Source organism: Ostrinia furnacalis, unplaced genomic scaffold (genome assembly GCF_004193835.3).
Source record: "Ostrinia furnacalis isolate ACB-3 unplaced genomic scaffold, ASM419383v2 OfSCF3649, whole genome shotgun sequence".
NCBI lineage: Eukaryota > Metazoa > Arthropoda > Insecta > Lepidoptera > Crambidae > Ostrinia > Ostrinia furnacalis.
The window spans coordinates 513-16,685 of NW_021133888.1; the positions used below are offsets into that span (position 1 = coordinate 513).

The window sequence follows — 16,173 nt, forward strand, 5'->3', positions numbered from 1 at the left end:
ATGTCAAACTTTTCATTAAAAGTATCAGATGTCGTCTAACAACACGTTATGTTGTCGAGGCTCACAACTTAAATAGTGCCCTAGTATTATTATTATCCACTGAATAATTTAAAAATCACGCACGCACAGCATTATACCTATTTTTATTTTATCTAACCTCACGATAGTGTTTGTGTGTTGCGCATGCGTTACGCGGTGTTAACCCGACTTGAAAAAGGAGGAGGTTCTCAATTCGGTTGGTTATTTTGTAGTTCCTTCCTTTTTCAATGTGCGCTGCGTTTAGGCAAACCAATTCGACTTGATGGTCTCGGGTTCGATTCATGGTCGGTCAATTTAAAAACTTTGATTATTTTGATGAGATTATTTATGACCAAGCCCAATTTTATTATAGAATGATTTTATCATTATTCTATAAATTACAATAAAGCTGAGCTGATAGGAACTTTTCATTTTTAATGTGTTTTTCAGCTGGGTAATAAACATTGTTTAACTTTCTTTCTAATTCATTATTTCAGGACTGTGTTACCTACCTACCTATTATTTTTATTTATTAAAAGCACAAGTTAAAAAACTTAACATAATTTATTAATTTAATATCAAATTCAAGCACTCGGTGTGACGTCCCATTTGTAATATTTATTCAGCGGGGCTTGCGGTCTCATCAGCAGTCTTTCATTATCAGCCGGCCTGAAAGTAAACAGGTCTATGTGAAAATCAATAACAGTGTTTATACATTATACCTACCTACAATCCGTTCGAGTTTACTGCGCACCTGGTGGCCGTGACGTCACATCGACGCACCGGAGGAGTGCGAGGCAGAATCGCATAATATTCCAAGGAGGTGCGCAGTTAGCTCAATTGGGTTGTACTTAAAGAAGTAGGTAGGTAATTGAACCAAAATGACTGACAACTGTGTGGTGACTGAATTTGTTCCGGCGATGTTTGTCTCGAAGCACTGGTAATATTTTTTATTTTCAACGTTTCCAAATCTATGGAAGCCACATCAAGTTTAAAATGTCCTCTGCTCAATATAGGTGACATAGGCCTCCCCCAATGATGGCCCCCCAGATTGGCCGGTTGGTAGTGGCCTGCATTCAGCGCCTTCATGCAATCTTAAGTGATAGCGTGGTAATAGGGTATCACTAATACTACATTAAAACTATATTTATAAAATGTTTACCCTTCGGGGCGGTTCATCCAGGATATATGCCTTTCTATCGTGTCAAAACCTCTTTCGCTGGGATCCTTGTCGCAGATGGCTCTTCTTCTCCTAGAAACAAAAAGAATAGGGTTACGTTTGTTGTCTGAAATAGATAACTATTACTTGTAGAGATAAATTGGATCATCATGGGAAAGACGGTTTGGTGATTTTAGGCAATGTATAAAGTTAGATTAGGTGGAAAGGTAAAAAAATGATGTCGGCATAATTATTTTTTCGTGGGGCTAGATAGAGAATTCTCGTTTAAGTTTTTTTTACAATGCTCACTTCCAGAAATCTGAACTAGAAACCAAATCAAAAGTTAGGAAAAATTAATAAATGTTACATGTACCCGCCTGGCCAGCGGTTGGCAGACCAAATCCCCCATTTGCCTCTAGTACAGTGGTTCTTAACCTTTAAGTCATGAGGGACCATTTTACCAAATTTCTGTCTTGTCAGGGACCACGGAAGGTTAGACAAACTTCGTTGGTGTAAAGGTAAGGTCATTTTGGGAATAAGAATGATTTTTTTTCAAATCCTATGAAAGCGGAGGTCGATTTCTCGCCTACTGTGCGCCGTTTGCGTTGTGTTGACTCGTCTCATCAGGTCACATCAATAATTTCTTACGATGTCTTCGCGGACCACTTGGAATGCCTCCAGGGACCGCCAGTGGTCCGCGGACCACCGGTTAAGAACCACTGCTCTAGTAAAATAAGAGGGTTCTCCTGGAGGGGAGGCCAAAAGTCCTGACGATGATGATGACGAAAACTTACGTCTCTCCCTCATTGACGACGCAGTCCAGAAAGGCCCCGTTGCATTGCGTGCTCGTATACAGGTAGGGCCCGGTGCAATAAGAGTCGTCGGTCACCCTGAACACCGATGCCACCCCGACAAGCACCTCGTGGCTTCCGACCCAGGTCACTAGGGGGCCGCCGTGATCGTTCTGGAGATACCAAGCCCTTGTTAATAGAAGTTTATTAAAATAAATGTCCTTGAAAATTTTTACACTGCGCCTCTAGTCCCAAACTAATCAAAGCTTGTACTATGGGTACTAGACAACGGATATAAACATAATTAAGTAAAGTAATTAGTGGTGTACACAAACTACTAATATTCCTGTTTACCTCTCCAGTTAGGCCCAGAACAGACGGTGAAACGCAACTGCAACGAAACTGCAACTGCTAGTTACTTTTGAGTTGCATCTAAGTTTCTGCCATAGCGTCCGTTTAGAGGCCACACATGACGCGACCAGTTTGAAACTTTCAGGTTCAGTTTCATTCATAAGAATTATCAGAAAGTTGCAGTTTCGTTGCAGTTGCGTTTCACCGTCTGTTCTGGGCCTTGGAAATATGTTGGTATGTACATACTAGGAGTGAGTTCACCAGACCAAGCAGTAGAGGGAAATCAAATAACGATAGTTAGGTATTACAGAAAAAAAAATTGTAAAAGCACCTGACAAAATCCTTGTCGTCTAGTTTTGTTTTGTTGTCTCATCAGTATTTTAGAGAATGTCTTTCTGGTCTCATCCATGATGACCGTTTCGTCCTCCTCGCACTGAAAATGATTAATAACAATGAAACGTTTTCATAGGCATAGCGACTAAAAAATATTAACATCAGAAACTTTAGCTTTGCTACAAATTATCGTAATCTAGCTGTGTGGCCAGTACTAGCCAGTTATCATCATCATCATTTACTTAGCCATAGGACGTCCACTGTTGAACATAGGCCTCCCCCAATGATTTCAATGACCGGTTGGTAGCGAGCGGCCAGCATCCAGTGCCGTGAGTATTTTCCGTGAGACATCGACTGTACTGTGGCTCGCAATACTGCAATACATTTACACTGCGGCACCATCGAGCTACGCGGATTGCTCGCTTATCATGTCGGATAGCCTACTGAAGGAATCCACGTAAAGTAGGTAGTGTAAATAGATATTTTTCTTTAACTAACTAAAGTTAAAGTTCGTTTTAAAATTTTTTCGAAGTACATTTTTTTACTGATTCATGATCAGAATAAGCTTCTTAATCATTGAGATCAACACCCTGTATAATAGCTAGTGCTAAAGCCTGGTCCGTGAGCACGTCGAATCCCGTCCAATGACCCTGTTGCTGTCGCGCTCGCACACTCACTGCGGGCGCCCGTCGCACAGTCGCGACAGCAACATAATTACGCGCGAGCGATAGGGATGGGTAGCTTGGGGTCATTGGACGGGATTCTACGTGCTCACGGACCAGGCTTTATAAAGGTAATAATAGTATGATAATCTTACTTCAATATCACCATGCTTCAACCTTTCAATGTTAGGAGTGCATCCATCAGCTACTGGCCTGCTTTTCAGTATCTGCTCTCCCTTCGAGTCGATGTTACCGCCCTCTAAAGTGCAGATCATGTACTTGTCAATGACATGATCCAAAGAACCGATTTCTGCGAAGTACTTTTTGCATTCCTCCTTGTCATGGATTAGGGTTGCCGCGAAGTGCAAGGTATCTTGGTTGTAGTCGGTCGAGTCTTCTGGCTAAAGGAAAATAGAACAGAATAACTTATTTATTGTCCAAAATACCTCAGTGCCTAAAGACGAAAGTCTTGAATCAGTGTGTGTTACCAGTGATGATAAACGTGGCCTCATAATATGTATAGGCCTTATAAATAAGCTCAAAATTGAAGAGCGGGCTATGGAGAGGGTGTATCTTTACGAGATCGAATCAGAAATGAGGAGATCCGTAAACGAACTAAAGTCGCTGATATAGCCCCACGGATTAGCAAACTGAAGTAGCAACCATACGGCATCATACTCATCGATTTTACCTTCCTCCATTGGTCCAAATGTCCCCAACCAAGCACCATAGTATCAACACCAGGTTCCTGATATTTTGTCTCGTAGTTGATCGGGATGCTCAAAGGTTTGTATGAGCACAGGGTATTGTAGGTCATGTCATTGAAATTGTATGGTGATTCCACCTTCACCACCGCTATGTCTATGAACGACCATTTCTCAATTTTAGCGTAGTCCAATTCGTATGCTGCAAGGAAGCAAAAAAATAAAATTTACCGTGCCGTTTTGAAAGCTTTCAAGAGAAACATTCCGGAAGGCGACTTTTAGTAACATTTTGAATAAGAAAAAATTTAGGTATAGAAAAGTCTAAAATTTTGAACGAACCTACACAATATTATTACCTCCACCACTTCCATCTGTCAATAGTTAGCGTAATAGTAGCCCTACCATTCAAAACACACAAATCAAAGATATTAATTTCTCCTGTGACGTCATGAGACACGTTTTCCTGGAATTTTTGTGGAAATCCATAAGTGAGGCCTTTGTATAGCACCACTGCTGTCATTTGGCTGAAACGAACGAAAGTATTGCAAGCGTATTCGGTCTCAATCATCATCATCATTATTTCAGTAGGACGTCCACTGCTGAATATAGGTCTCCCCCAATGATTTCCACAAAGGCCGGTTGGTGGCGGACTGTATCCAGCGCCTAGCTTCCTGCTACCTTTATGAGGTCGTCGGTCCACCTTGTGGGTGGACGTCCTTCACGTGTGGGTATTTTGTCTGATATTGGTCAAACAAGAACTTTAGCCTTACATTTGGGAACGCAAGTAAACACGACCTTCTTCTTCATCTTTTGCGTGCACTGATCGTTTTCCAGCTCGCTGGTAGGCACGTACTTCTTGTAGCCAGCTATGGCGTACATATGCTGGACGTCTTCGACGCAAGCAGCTGAGGTCACTATGTAGTCTTTGCTCACTATGGCCCCCCCACAGAGCCAAGCGTCGTACGCTCTGGGAGATGTTGGAGCCTTTACTAAGTACACCTGGAACATTTTAGAACATTCAAGACTTACTTGTTTTTTCTACATTCGGCGTCAAATAGATCACACCTTCCGCGACAAATAGTAACTTTAAAGATTTTCTTCTGACACAATCACGGTATCCTACCAATTTTGATGTTATTTGAAAGCCCAATACATTGCCAATACATAAAGAAAAACACATAAAAATTAAGAACCTGAAAGTAGATTATTAATAAATAAATAAATAAATAAATAAATAAAAAATGTATTTATTGCCTTCGAACCATCAAGTATCAACCAACCATTAAGTAAAATATTTACCACATATCGCTTTTCAGCATCGGTTTCTTGACCATCTTTGATTCTGCGTTGAGTTTTGATAACTGAAATACAAATGGGGAGTAATGGGTAAAATTTTATCAAAAAATATTCAATAGATCTCCATAGATAGGTCGAGCAATTAATGCTGCTGACAACGCCACTGTTGTAGCGGAGTTTTGGGCTGACACTGTGTAGGTCACCCGCCACCAACCGGCTATTGTGGAAATCATTGGGGGAGGCCTATGTTCAGCAGTAGAGTCCTGTGGCTGAAATGATGATGATAATGACTGTTTAGGTTTGTTGTCGATTCGATAAGAAGTTCTCGATACTAATGAGAGATTGAGAAGAAGCCTGTTTTTAAGTAGGCTGGTTTTATTTAATGAAATAATAGTTTGATACTAAAATTTAGGTAATGCTAGAGTTTCAGTGATTTTGAAGAACAGTGTGAGTTTATCTAGAGTTGAAACTTATTTTAGTTTTCAATTTATCATTCTGAACGTCTGCTTAAACGACGTGTCCTAGTTACGCACTGACCATCATCATCATCATTTCATCCATAGGACGTCTACTGCGACCACTGTTGAACATAGGCCTCCCCTAATGATTTCCATAATGACCGGTTGGTAGTGACCTGCATCCAGCGTCTTCCTTATGAGGTCGTCGGTCCACCTTATAGTTACTTAATAGAAATTTACTTTAACCCTTTTCTTGGCATTGTGCATTTAAAGATACGTTGACCAAAACAAAAATATGGGGGAGAAACCAAAGACTATTTTCAAATGTTTTTTTAAAATAACGTTAGCCCAAATACTACAGATTGTGTTACACAGTATAGAATCGCTACAGGCTGCACAGATTTAACAGTAATATGCAAAATGTCAGACCATTGACAGGCGTCTACGCACCGGCTGATGATTTTTATTATTTTCGGTGTTTTTTTTAAAGAATATTGGTGATTATTTGTAGTAATATGGACAGTAAATAAATGTTTCTTGATGATAGTGCTTTTTTTTCATCCCAAAACTTGTATAATTATTCTTGTACGATGCGGATTGTCCGAATGTATCTCTAAATGCACATTGTCAGATACGTAATAATTTACTTTCAATTTTGAATGTATCTTTAAAGACACATTGCCAGGTTCTCGTTGACTTTATTTTATGATTTTTTCATAGATTTTATCGCATAAAAAGTGATATGTTATAAGTTAGTAATATTCAAAGCTGTAAATTATAATATACTGATATGAGTTTTAATTCATTTACTAAAGAATTGTTGTTTTTTGGACAACTAAGTGCTGCAGCAACAAAATCAGGCGCGCAAAATTCTGGTTATGGTTCCAAAATCTCGAACCAGGTCGAAAGTCAGTAGCGGTGACACTTCAGCTGATGAATTAGAAGCCGCACTTAGTCTCCTGGTTCTCTTGGGTGGTTATCTTCCTACTCCAACCAACCCAAATCACCANGTACTATATTTCCAAAAGTACATACCTAAGATTTTTTTTCGTATTTTTTACATGATTTTTACTCGTCATAAATCCAATATTTATAGTGTAAATCACAAATATTAACCAAAACCGTCGTTGCCAAGTATAGGGTTAAAAGTAGGTATCTGTAGGAACTGTACGAGGCATATTTGCTACAGTAGGTGATGGTCCCTTATAATCATTATCCTTGTTCTTCTTAAGTATTTGGAAGTAACATTATCTATCATCGATCTTTTTGGGTCACAACCTGGGGACACGTAACGAAGCGATATCGATTCGAATTTAAAATTGTCTACACTCTACCAACGCATGTTTTTAGTGCTGTGTTTACCAGTTACCAAATAGGTATTTTTAATTTTTTTTATTGGCACCTAGGTAATGAAATAATTAACAGGATATAGAGTAAAAAATAACAAATGTTACCCACGATGAAAAACTGCAATCAAAAATAGGAAACTTAGTTTTGGTGATAGCATGACTGTTGATGGTTAACTAAATTGACTTTTCATTAGTTTGTTACAAACTTCGCGGTCTGTTGCACATGCAAATTGGATGGGATTCGAAATATTCGAATTCTTTGCCAATTTATTCAATGACTAGCTATGCCCGCGACTTCGTACGCGTGAAAATAGTTTGAATAATATTTCCCGTGGGCTATCTAACACAAAAATAATTTTGAAACTGGACGATTAGTTCCTGAGATTAACGCGATTAAGAAAACAAACAGCGTCTTCAGCTTTATATTATTAGATTGACTAGCCTTCACTCAGGGATTCACCTATATTTCAGTTAATAAAATCAACTTGCAGCTACTTACGATTGTTTTCCAAATTCCTAAAATATAAAGAAGCGAGATTTATCATCTAATTAATTTGTTCTAAACGTCACCTGTTTTTCTAAAATCATTTTTTTTTCTTTTACTTAACAGACACACATTCTGACCAATTTTTATGAAGTTTGTAGTAACTAAATGTTATGGAATCATATTATTTTATCTATGTATTAAGTAAGTTAAAGCAATATTGTTGCTGTTATTCAACTTTTTTATTTACATTTAACTATGCCCTCCATTAAGGCTGAGTTGCACCATCTTATTTTAACTTTATCAAACGTCAAAAATCTAACTCCATACAAAAAGCACCGGTTATCGTTATAGTTACCGTTAAAGTTAGGTGGTGCAACTCAGCCTAAACTTCCATGACGTTACATTAAAAAAAGGACGTGAAAAATTATAACAGTTAAATGTGCGATGTAAAATAAGTATAGGTATTATCTAATATTTGAAAGTTTGTATCAAATTATTTCAAACGAAGTCATCTGGTGGAATATGAAGAAAAATTATCAAAATTGGATCAAATTCTTCACTTTCGTTGCATATAGTTTGAAAGGTATTTTTCTCCAACTTGATATTAAATAGGATTCATATTTCTTTCTATATTATTTAAGTAAAGTAGGTATTCGTTTATCACAAAGTTTATAGTAGTCATCATCATTTCAGCCATAGGACGTCCACTGCTGAACATGGGCCTCCCCCAATGATATCCATAATGGCCGGCTGGTAGCAGCCTGCATCCAGCGCCTTCCTGCTACCTTTATGAGATCGTCGGTCCGCCTCGTGGGTGGATGTCCTACGCTACGTTTTCCAGTACGTGGCCTCCATTCCAAAACCTTGCCTTGCCCATTGCCACTTCATCTTGCTAATCTGTCATTATGTCAGCGACTTTAGTTCATTTACGGATCTCCTCATTTCTGATTTATAGTAGCAGTACCTACTTACAAAAGTAGGAATGTACTATGTAACTACTTTGTTTGACTGTTCCAGTGGTCACAGCAATTACGAATGGACATCGTGTGCTTGGTGAAAAAAGGTACATGGTAAGTTTCTTGCGTTTCCGAGTTCATTATAACCTAAGGTTTTTATTAATTTTATATCTCTAGGTTCAGATATTTATCAAGATTAATCCCATCCAACATAAATATGAAAGTTAAAAAGCTAAGCGTAATAGGTACCTATCAACTTTCCTATCACGTTATAGGTAGATTATAGATAAACCAACATTAAGTACTTTAAAGATTTCAAAACTATTCTTACGTTTGATACAGTACAGATACAGATACATTGAGTACAAAATATTTTGGACACATTCATCAACCGTAATTCGTTTCAGCCAAATGACGTCCATTGCTGGACAAAGGCCTCCCCCAAGGATGTCCGCAACCTCCACACAGGCACCTTCACTTTCACCAGATCGTCGGTCTTCGTCAGATAGTGGGGGATTTGCCCACACTACGTCTTCCGACTCGAGAACTTTTCTGCCCCAGCGGCCATCAGCTCTGCGTGCTATGTGCTCCGCCCACTGCCACTTGGTTTTAGCAATTCTGCGAGCTATATCGTTCACATAACCATAATATGATTCTCTTCCAGGTGTATTTCTTAGCCGCACCACCTCTAGAGTTCTCGGCATGGACGTGCGGCGGGGTCATCATCACCAAAGACTACGTTCTGACGTCAGCGTCGTGCATCCAAAATGTGCCGCATGCTTACGTCATAAATGGCTACAATAGGTACGTCAACGCAGAGCAAATGGAGAAAGATGAGTGTATCATGCAGAAGAGGAAGAAGGTCATCAATTTTTGCCACCCGAAAAGTAAGAACTTCTGATAGGTATCATTCCAGTAAAATTAAAAACTAATATTAATATTGTACTTGATGCATAATTAAATAATTAATGTACCTACCCTCAGGCTGAGTTTCACCATCTCAATTTAACTTTGACAGACGTCAAAAATCTTTCAAAGTCCATACAAAAATCATATCGATATAGTTATCATTACAGTTAGGTGGTGCAACTTAGCCTAGTGTAGTCCTTCATGGGGTGCAATGGCGAGGGACTCTAGTGGAAACCGTCGGGTTGTGGCTAGGCGGGGAGAGTCCCACATAACCCACTGGCCGTCCCCATCGACCAGTGGGGTATGCGCAAAGCATTTCCCGACGAAAAAAAAAGTGTCCTTCAATTCAAGCCCCACTAATCGAAACAATAGAACCCTGTAGGTACTTATTTTCTTCTTTTTATATTTTCTTATTTTTTTAAGAAAGTAGCACGTCTGCTCACTACACTTTTTTATTTTATTTCTTTCTTATTGTTATTTTATCTATGTGCTACCGTTTTGTCCATGAACCTTTTTATCTTTGTGTGATGTCCTTTGTAATCCTTTGTAATAAATGTTTCTTTCATCCTCGCTTTTTTCCCTTTCTTTCTCTCTTTCTCTTTTTAATGCATTGCAGCTACCCTGTTGATTCTCTTCCAGGTTACGACGGGACTAAAGTGTTTAATAATGATTTTGTGTGGAGCTTAGGAGACATCTGCGTGGCTCAAGTGGATACCCCGTTCGCTTTCAACGACAGAAGCTACTACGATGTGTGTTCGTACCCCCCAGCGTACATAGGGGTAAACTTTTACTCGCATTTCGATGGCGGTGGGATAGATGTGGTGAATCTAGGATGGGGTCACGCGCAATATTACCGACCCGTGAGTATGATTAAGGATTAGTCTTATCAACTAGGAAAGGGATCAACACCGTATCGTCTTTTGCGAGCTGTCATCGCCTTTCGCGCGCTGTCAATAGCGAGGCGGGTTCTATATTGGCTCACATAAAATTCTAAATCATATTCTTTGTCTTACTACCGATTTGTGTTCATAATAATCTCTCTTCATAATTTTATTTTTCATACTTTTTTTATTCATACATTTTTATTACTACCAACGGAGCTCATAACAGTTAGTGATCATAATTTTTTTATCAATACTGTTACTACCAAGAACCATTTAATATACATAATTTTTATTTTCAGATCTTTTTTCTTCATAACATTCATTGATCATATTGTTTTCATTAATAATGTTGTTACTAAGAACATACTTCAACTCATAATGTTGTTGTTCAGAATAATTTACTTTATAACAGACATACTCGTATCTTTAAAAAAATCATGTATAACTTAAAAGTAGATAAGCATGCAGAGCATGCTTCATGAAAGCAAGCATGCAGCATGCATTGGTATCTCCTCGTCTCCGGCGCTGCGGGATGTGCAGCCCTTCCGCCCTTGCGTAACGAGGCTCAGGCACCCACGCTTGCTTCCGCAGCTTCGGCTTTTTGGATCGCCATCGGCGCCTTCGGCGCCTCGGCGACCAGCCTCAGCCGCTCCAGCTCACCCGGGCGCCTGAGCCTCGTTACAGCGGGCGAGGGCTGCCCTCCCTCCGCGCCTCCGGCTTTTAAATTACACTCTAGGGGTAGGGCAGACAAGACTACGTGGAGTCGGTTTTGCAGCGATTCGTTTCTGTCACGTTAGTTTTGTGGCACAAAATATTGCCTGTTTTGGACCATTTCAAATTAATTTAATGTTAAAATACGATTTAATACGAATATAGACATCATGATTTTCAATAATATGGATAAATACACTTATGAGTAATAAATTTATGAAAACAAATATTAGGATACATCACATTTATGAATATTATAGTTATTTATTCGAATGATTATAAGTTTCGATCATTAGTATAGAAAAATATATGAAAACAAATATTATTAAAAACTAAGTGTATGATTAGTGATATTATGAATATCAATGATTATGTTTTTAAATATGTAGGTTTTAAATTTTTTATGAAGAATGATCATTATGGTATCAAATTGTATGAGAAATATTTTCGGACCTCCAATGATAGGAATTGAAAAGTTATGTAAGAAAATGCGCTACCAGCGAGGCGAGGCGTTTACGTTACGGTGCGGATGTGCGTTGAAGTGCGGAGTATTATGGAGTTTCATACAAAGAAAACTGACCGCCCCGAGCTGATACGGTTACGATCCCTTTCCGGGTTGATAAATGAGCTACGGCCCTTAGTATTCCAACATTATGGCGGATAAATTTTATCTGAAGTGTTGTGTCGTGACGCATATGAGTAGTAGTAGACGTAATGAAACGATATTAAAAACAATTAGTTAAGAGTGTATCCTATGTTTAAGGAAGGAGAATTTCTGGACATGAATGAAGAGTTTTTGAGGTTCAGCTCGGGCACGACCACTAATATCACAGATTGTCAAGCAAGGAACAAAGCGGCGATAGACAAAATTTCTATTTCGAATCACTTTAAAAAATTTTTCATCTGCGTCGAGGAACCGGGAAATTTGGATGAAAATGGCGACATTATAAACGAAAATACTCAGTTTTTTGACACTTGCAACGACACGTACGACCCCTTGTCGATTGGAAGGAAGGGTGTTGGTGAAAAGGTCAGTAGTTCGTTCATTTCAGTGGCGAATGACGTCCGAATGACGTCTACTGCTGGACAAAGGCCTCCCCCAAGGATTTCCACCGGTTCTGCGCCGCCCGCATCCAGGCCAGTGGTTCATTTTTAATTATTTTACACGAACAAAAATTCACTCTGGCGATCCTGGAAGAGACTGTGGTAGAAGAAGGTTTTGTTCCTCCGGCTCAAGAGACCTAATAAAATACCATGCTGAACATAGGCCTCCCCCAATGGTTTCCATAATGATCGGTTGATAGTGGCCTGCATCCAGCGCCTTCCCGTTACCTAAAATGTGGTCGTTGGTTGGTTGGATGAATGTCCTAAAAACTGCGCTTTTGTGGCCTCCACTCCAAAACCTCGCTGCCCCATCGGCCGTCAGTTCTGCATACCTACTATGTGCCCTGTCTATTGCCATTTCAACCTGCCAATCCGTCGGGCTATGTCAGCGACCTTAGTAGTTCGTTTCTACGGATCTCCTCATTTCTGATTCGATCACGTAAAGAAACACTGATCATAGCCCTCTCCCATCTTTTGATTTATTTTATCCTTATATTACACTTCTTCTTAGCCGTACTAATACTACTTGTAAATCGTGATTCTTTTTATTTTGTACCACTTGATCTGGCAATAAATATTTTCTTTTTTTTTTCTAAAATAAACTAAAAAGATTAAAACAAGCCTTAGGCTGAGTTGCACCACCTAACTTTGACCGTATCTATAACGATAACCGGTGTTTTATGTGTGGAGTTTGACAGATTTTTGACGTTTGTCAAAGTTAAAGTAAGATGGTGCAACCCAGCCTTAGCCACAAATGCAGTCGGACTCGGGGGCATCAAATACATATCACCAACAAAATAATTAGTCATTGATGCCTCCGACTGCATTTGTAAACACTAAGGTTTGTTTTTATCGTTTTAGTTCATTTTTGCGCAGTTGGATTTTTTGTTTATTCAATAATAATTTTTGTTTTAGAATTGTATGGAGGTATTGCGTGCAAGGATCAATTACACTAGTGAACACGTCGGGGGCTTTTGTCAAGTAATTCAAATTCAAAATTTTTATTGCATATTAAGTAAGCAGCAAGACTAGTCACATGATGTAAGGTCTTGATCGGGAAACTATGAAATGAGAGAGAGTATTATTCATCATCATCATTTCAGCCATAAGACGTCCACTGCTGAACATAAGCCTCCCCCAATGATTTCCTTAATGACCGGTTGGTAGACTTGGTAGCGGCCTGCATCCAGCGCCTTCCTAATCTTTGTGATGCTTCAATCACACCAATGCGTGCAGATCTCCCCGGCGCGATCAAAGACCTATGACAGTTCACGCGACCTGTCATTGGGCTTTGGTGTGGTTGAAGCTTGAGGTCGTCGGTCCATCTTGTGGGTGGGTTATGGTTATGATGATGTACATATAATGTTTCGTTCTTTCTTTTCTTAATTCTTGATGCTTGTATTGCAGAATGACCACGGAGGGCCACTGGTGGCTTGGATCGGTGGCCATGAGACAGTCATAGGCATAGCCAGTCTGTTCTCAGTGTCAGACGACATGCGCTGTCGGCCGCCCTACTTGTACACGGCTACTGCTAGCATCAACAAGTTACTGGCATGCTACATATGGTCCAATTTCACCAGGTTTGACGTAATTTTATTTTTTTCATTCATTCATTTCAGCCACAGGACGTCCACTGCTGAACATAGGCCTCCCCCAATGATTTCCACAATGGCCGGTTGGTGGCGGCCTGCATCCAGCGCCTTCCCGCTACTTTTATGAAGTCGTCGGTCCATCTTGTGGTTGGACGTCCTACGCTGCGCTTTCCGGTACTTTCCGGTATTTTTAATACCGAAAATACGTTTAATACCGCAGACTCTCTGTTTTGAGAGAATGCCACTTGGCATTAAGCTCGCCTTTTTGTACTGATCATTTTTATGTGTGCGCAATAAAGTCTTTAAATAAATAGACTTCAGCACCCCCTGATAAGTAGCAAAGAGTCGTAATTTCGAGATCACTTCATGCAGTGAAGTAACTACTCCCAAAAAACGCCGGTGTGAAGGGATTTCGAAACTAAAACGACACATTGCCAAGGGGACGGTGGAATTGTGTAAAGCAATCGTAATCATTTGACAATTCATAACGTACGATTATTCTGTCAATCGTACGTTATGAACTGTCAAATGATTACGATTGCTTTACACAATTCCGCCTCTGATGTCTAAAAGTTACAACTCAACCATGAACATTTATTATGCCTTTGATTTTTCACCGGCTCGTCGGTCGATCGTCCATTGAGTAGATCGATCGGTCCTAGCATTACGTTTACGTCTTTCGGTCGTCGTACTCAAGAATTTTCCCCGGGCCATCAGTTCTACGAACTTTTTAAAATCACTATTTTAGATAGATTAAATATGTATAATAAATCTTTAATGTTTCAGCTCTAGAAGGAGGCAAATGTATTGCGACGATGTTATCACAGAGATGGATTATACTCAACAAAATGTAGCGTGGTCTGATGAAAGGTAGAATTATACTTTTGTTAGACAGTCATGTTTGTTTTGTCATCCGCTTTGCACTGCTGGAAAGTCGAACGTTAACTTCGGACTCCTCCTATGTTCTTCTGATTCAATTCGTTGCGGGTCCAATGACAGCTTAAGTGCCTTTTCACACGTCCCGGTTGCCGGCTAACCGGCGCCGGCTACCCGGCGTCAAATGAGCTTTCACACGCCCCGGTTGATGACAGCAGTATCGACTAGAGAGCAGACTGAGTACAGTCTCGTTCATTTCATACTTTCAAAGATGGACCGTGAACAAATAATTGCAATGTGGCTTTTATATCGAAGACGAAAATATCTGCGCTGGAAAGAAGGGACTTTGACCTTCACTGGTCCTGTTATTATTGGCAGTCGAGTCGTAGATCCTAGCTACACAGGAGTTGCAGCGGTGGACACGTGAGGTGGGAATAGTCCCGTTAGACAATCATATAATTTTGAAATTAATTTACTTGTTTTTCATTGTATTTCAGGACAATTTCTTGAAGGTATAAGGCTAAAAATTTGCCAGTAGCGTATACTAATCGTTTTATGAAACCAGTTTCTAGAAATATTAACTACTTAGTGGCGAATGTATGATACATTGAATCCTGGAACTTATTCGAGTAATGGGATAAACAATTTTAAATATCAAAGAAATAAAAAAGATTTATTGTTAATAATGATGTTTTATTTATTTTATTATTTACATGTTAATATTAAAAATTTAAGACGTTATCATTAAAAAATGATTCGGCATCTTTAAAATATTACAATATGACAACATCTTGGACCGAATCTATGTTTTTATTTGGGTTTTCTTCATTTGTTCTTAAATCACCTTTATTTTTTTTGTCTGATTCATTTGGGTTCCAATTGAATACATCTTTGTCAATAGCATTTGTTTTAGTCCCATTTGCGTCATTATTTGCATTTCTGAAATAAAAAATCACTGGCATTCTATCGACGCGAATAAAACGTGCCACACAAAGTAGCCAAAAACTTTGCAACACGTTTTTGTTAAAATCATTGGATTAAGGTTGTGTTGTCAACTTTTTGCCCACTTTGGGAACTTTTTGGTGTCACGAACTATTTGATGCTGATGCTGCACCATCTTACTTCAACTTTGACAAAAGTCAAAAATCTGTCAAACTTTATACAAAAAAACAGTTACCTTAAAGTTACGGTTAAAGACAGGTGATTTTTTTAATGCATAGCAAGGCAGGTATTTGACTACACTCGCACCTGATGTTAGTGGGATGCAGTCTAGGATGGTACATATCTGCCATGTAAGTGCCTATCTGAGGTGCCTATTCACTATTCACTCTCGCCTTGAAAAGGCCCGGATTATAGTCTTCGGGAAAGACAGTGTGGGAATCCTTTGGGCATTTGACCAGCTGTTGACGTCTATTTAACAATAGTTCAACCGAACATTTCAAAAGAAAAAATATGGGATAGGAATAAATCTGCATACCTACGTGTTTTTAATCATTAGAAAGCATAAATCTTACCCGTCGTGTTGACCCCAAT

General features: G+C 39.3%; 2 protein-coding genes across 2 annotated transcripts; one reads left to right on the forward strand and one right to left on the reverse strand.

Annotated features, from left to right (window-relative positions):
• Positions 1-602: 602 nt before the first annotated feature.
• On the reverse strand, positions 603-7,279 carry LOC114358041 (uncharacterized). The gene is made up of 9 exons (XM_028311902.1): positions 7,231-7,279; positions 5,318-5,379; positions 4,789-5,017; positions 4,006-4,220; positions 3,470-3,715; positions 2,651-2,752; positions 1,972-2,141; positions 1,181-1,270; positions 603-687 (listed from the first exon to the last, which is right to left on the reverse strand). Exons 1-9 carry the CDS (start codon positions 7,277-7,279, stop codon positions 603-605), a joined length of 1,248 nt encoding a protein of 415 aa, XP_028167703.1.
• A 1,357-nt stretch (positions 7,280-8,636) lies between these two features.
• Positions 8,637-15,283, forward strand: LOC114358042 (uncharacterized). Its single transcript, XM_028311903.1, has 8 exons — positions 8,637-8,678; positions 9,229-9,451; positions 10,113-10,333; positions 11,832-12,098; positions 13,088-13,153; positions 13,580-13,752; positions 14,551-14,634; positions 15,138-15,283. The coding sequence occupies exons 1-8, from the start codon at positions 8,676-8,678 to the stop codon at positions 15,148-15,150; spliced, it is 1,050 nt and encodes a 349-aa protein (XP_028167704.1). The 5' UTR covers positions 8,637-8,675; the 3' UTR covers positions 15,151-15,283.
• The last annotated feature ends 890 nt before the right edge of the window (positions 15,284-16,173 follow it).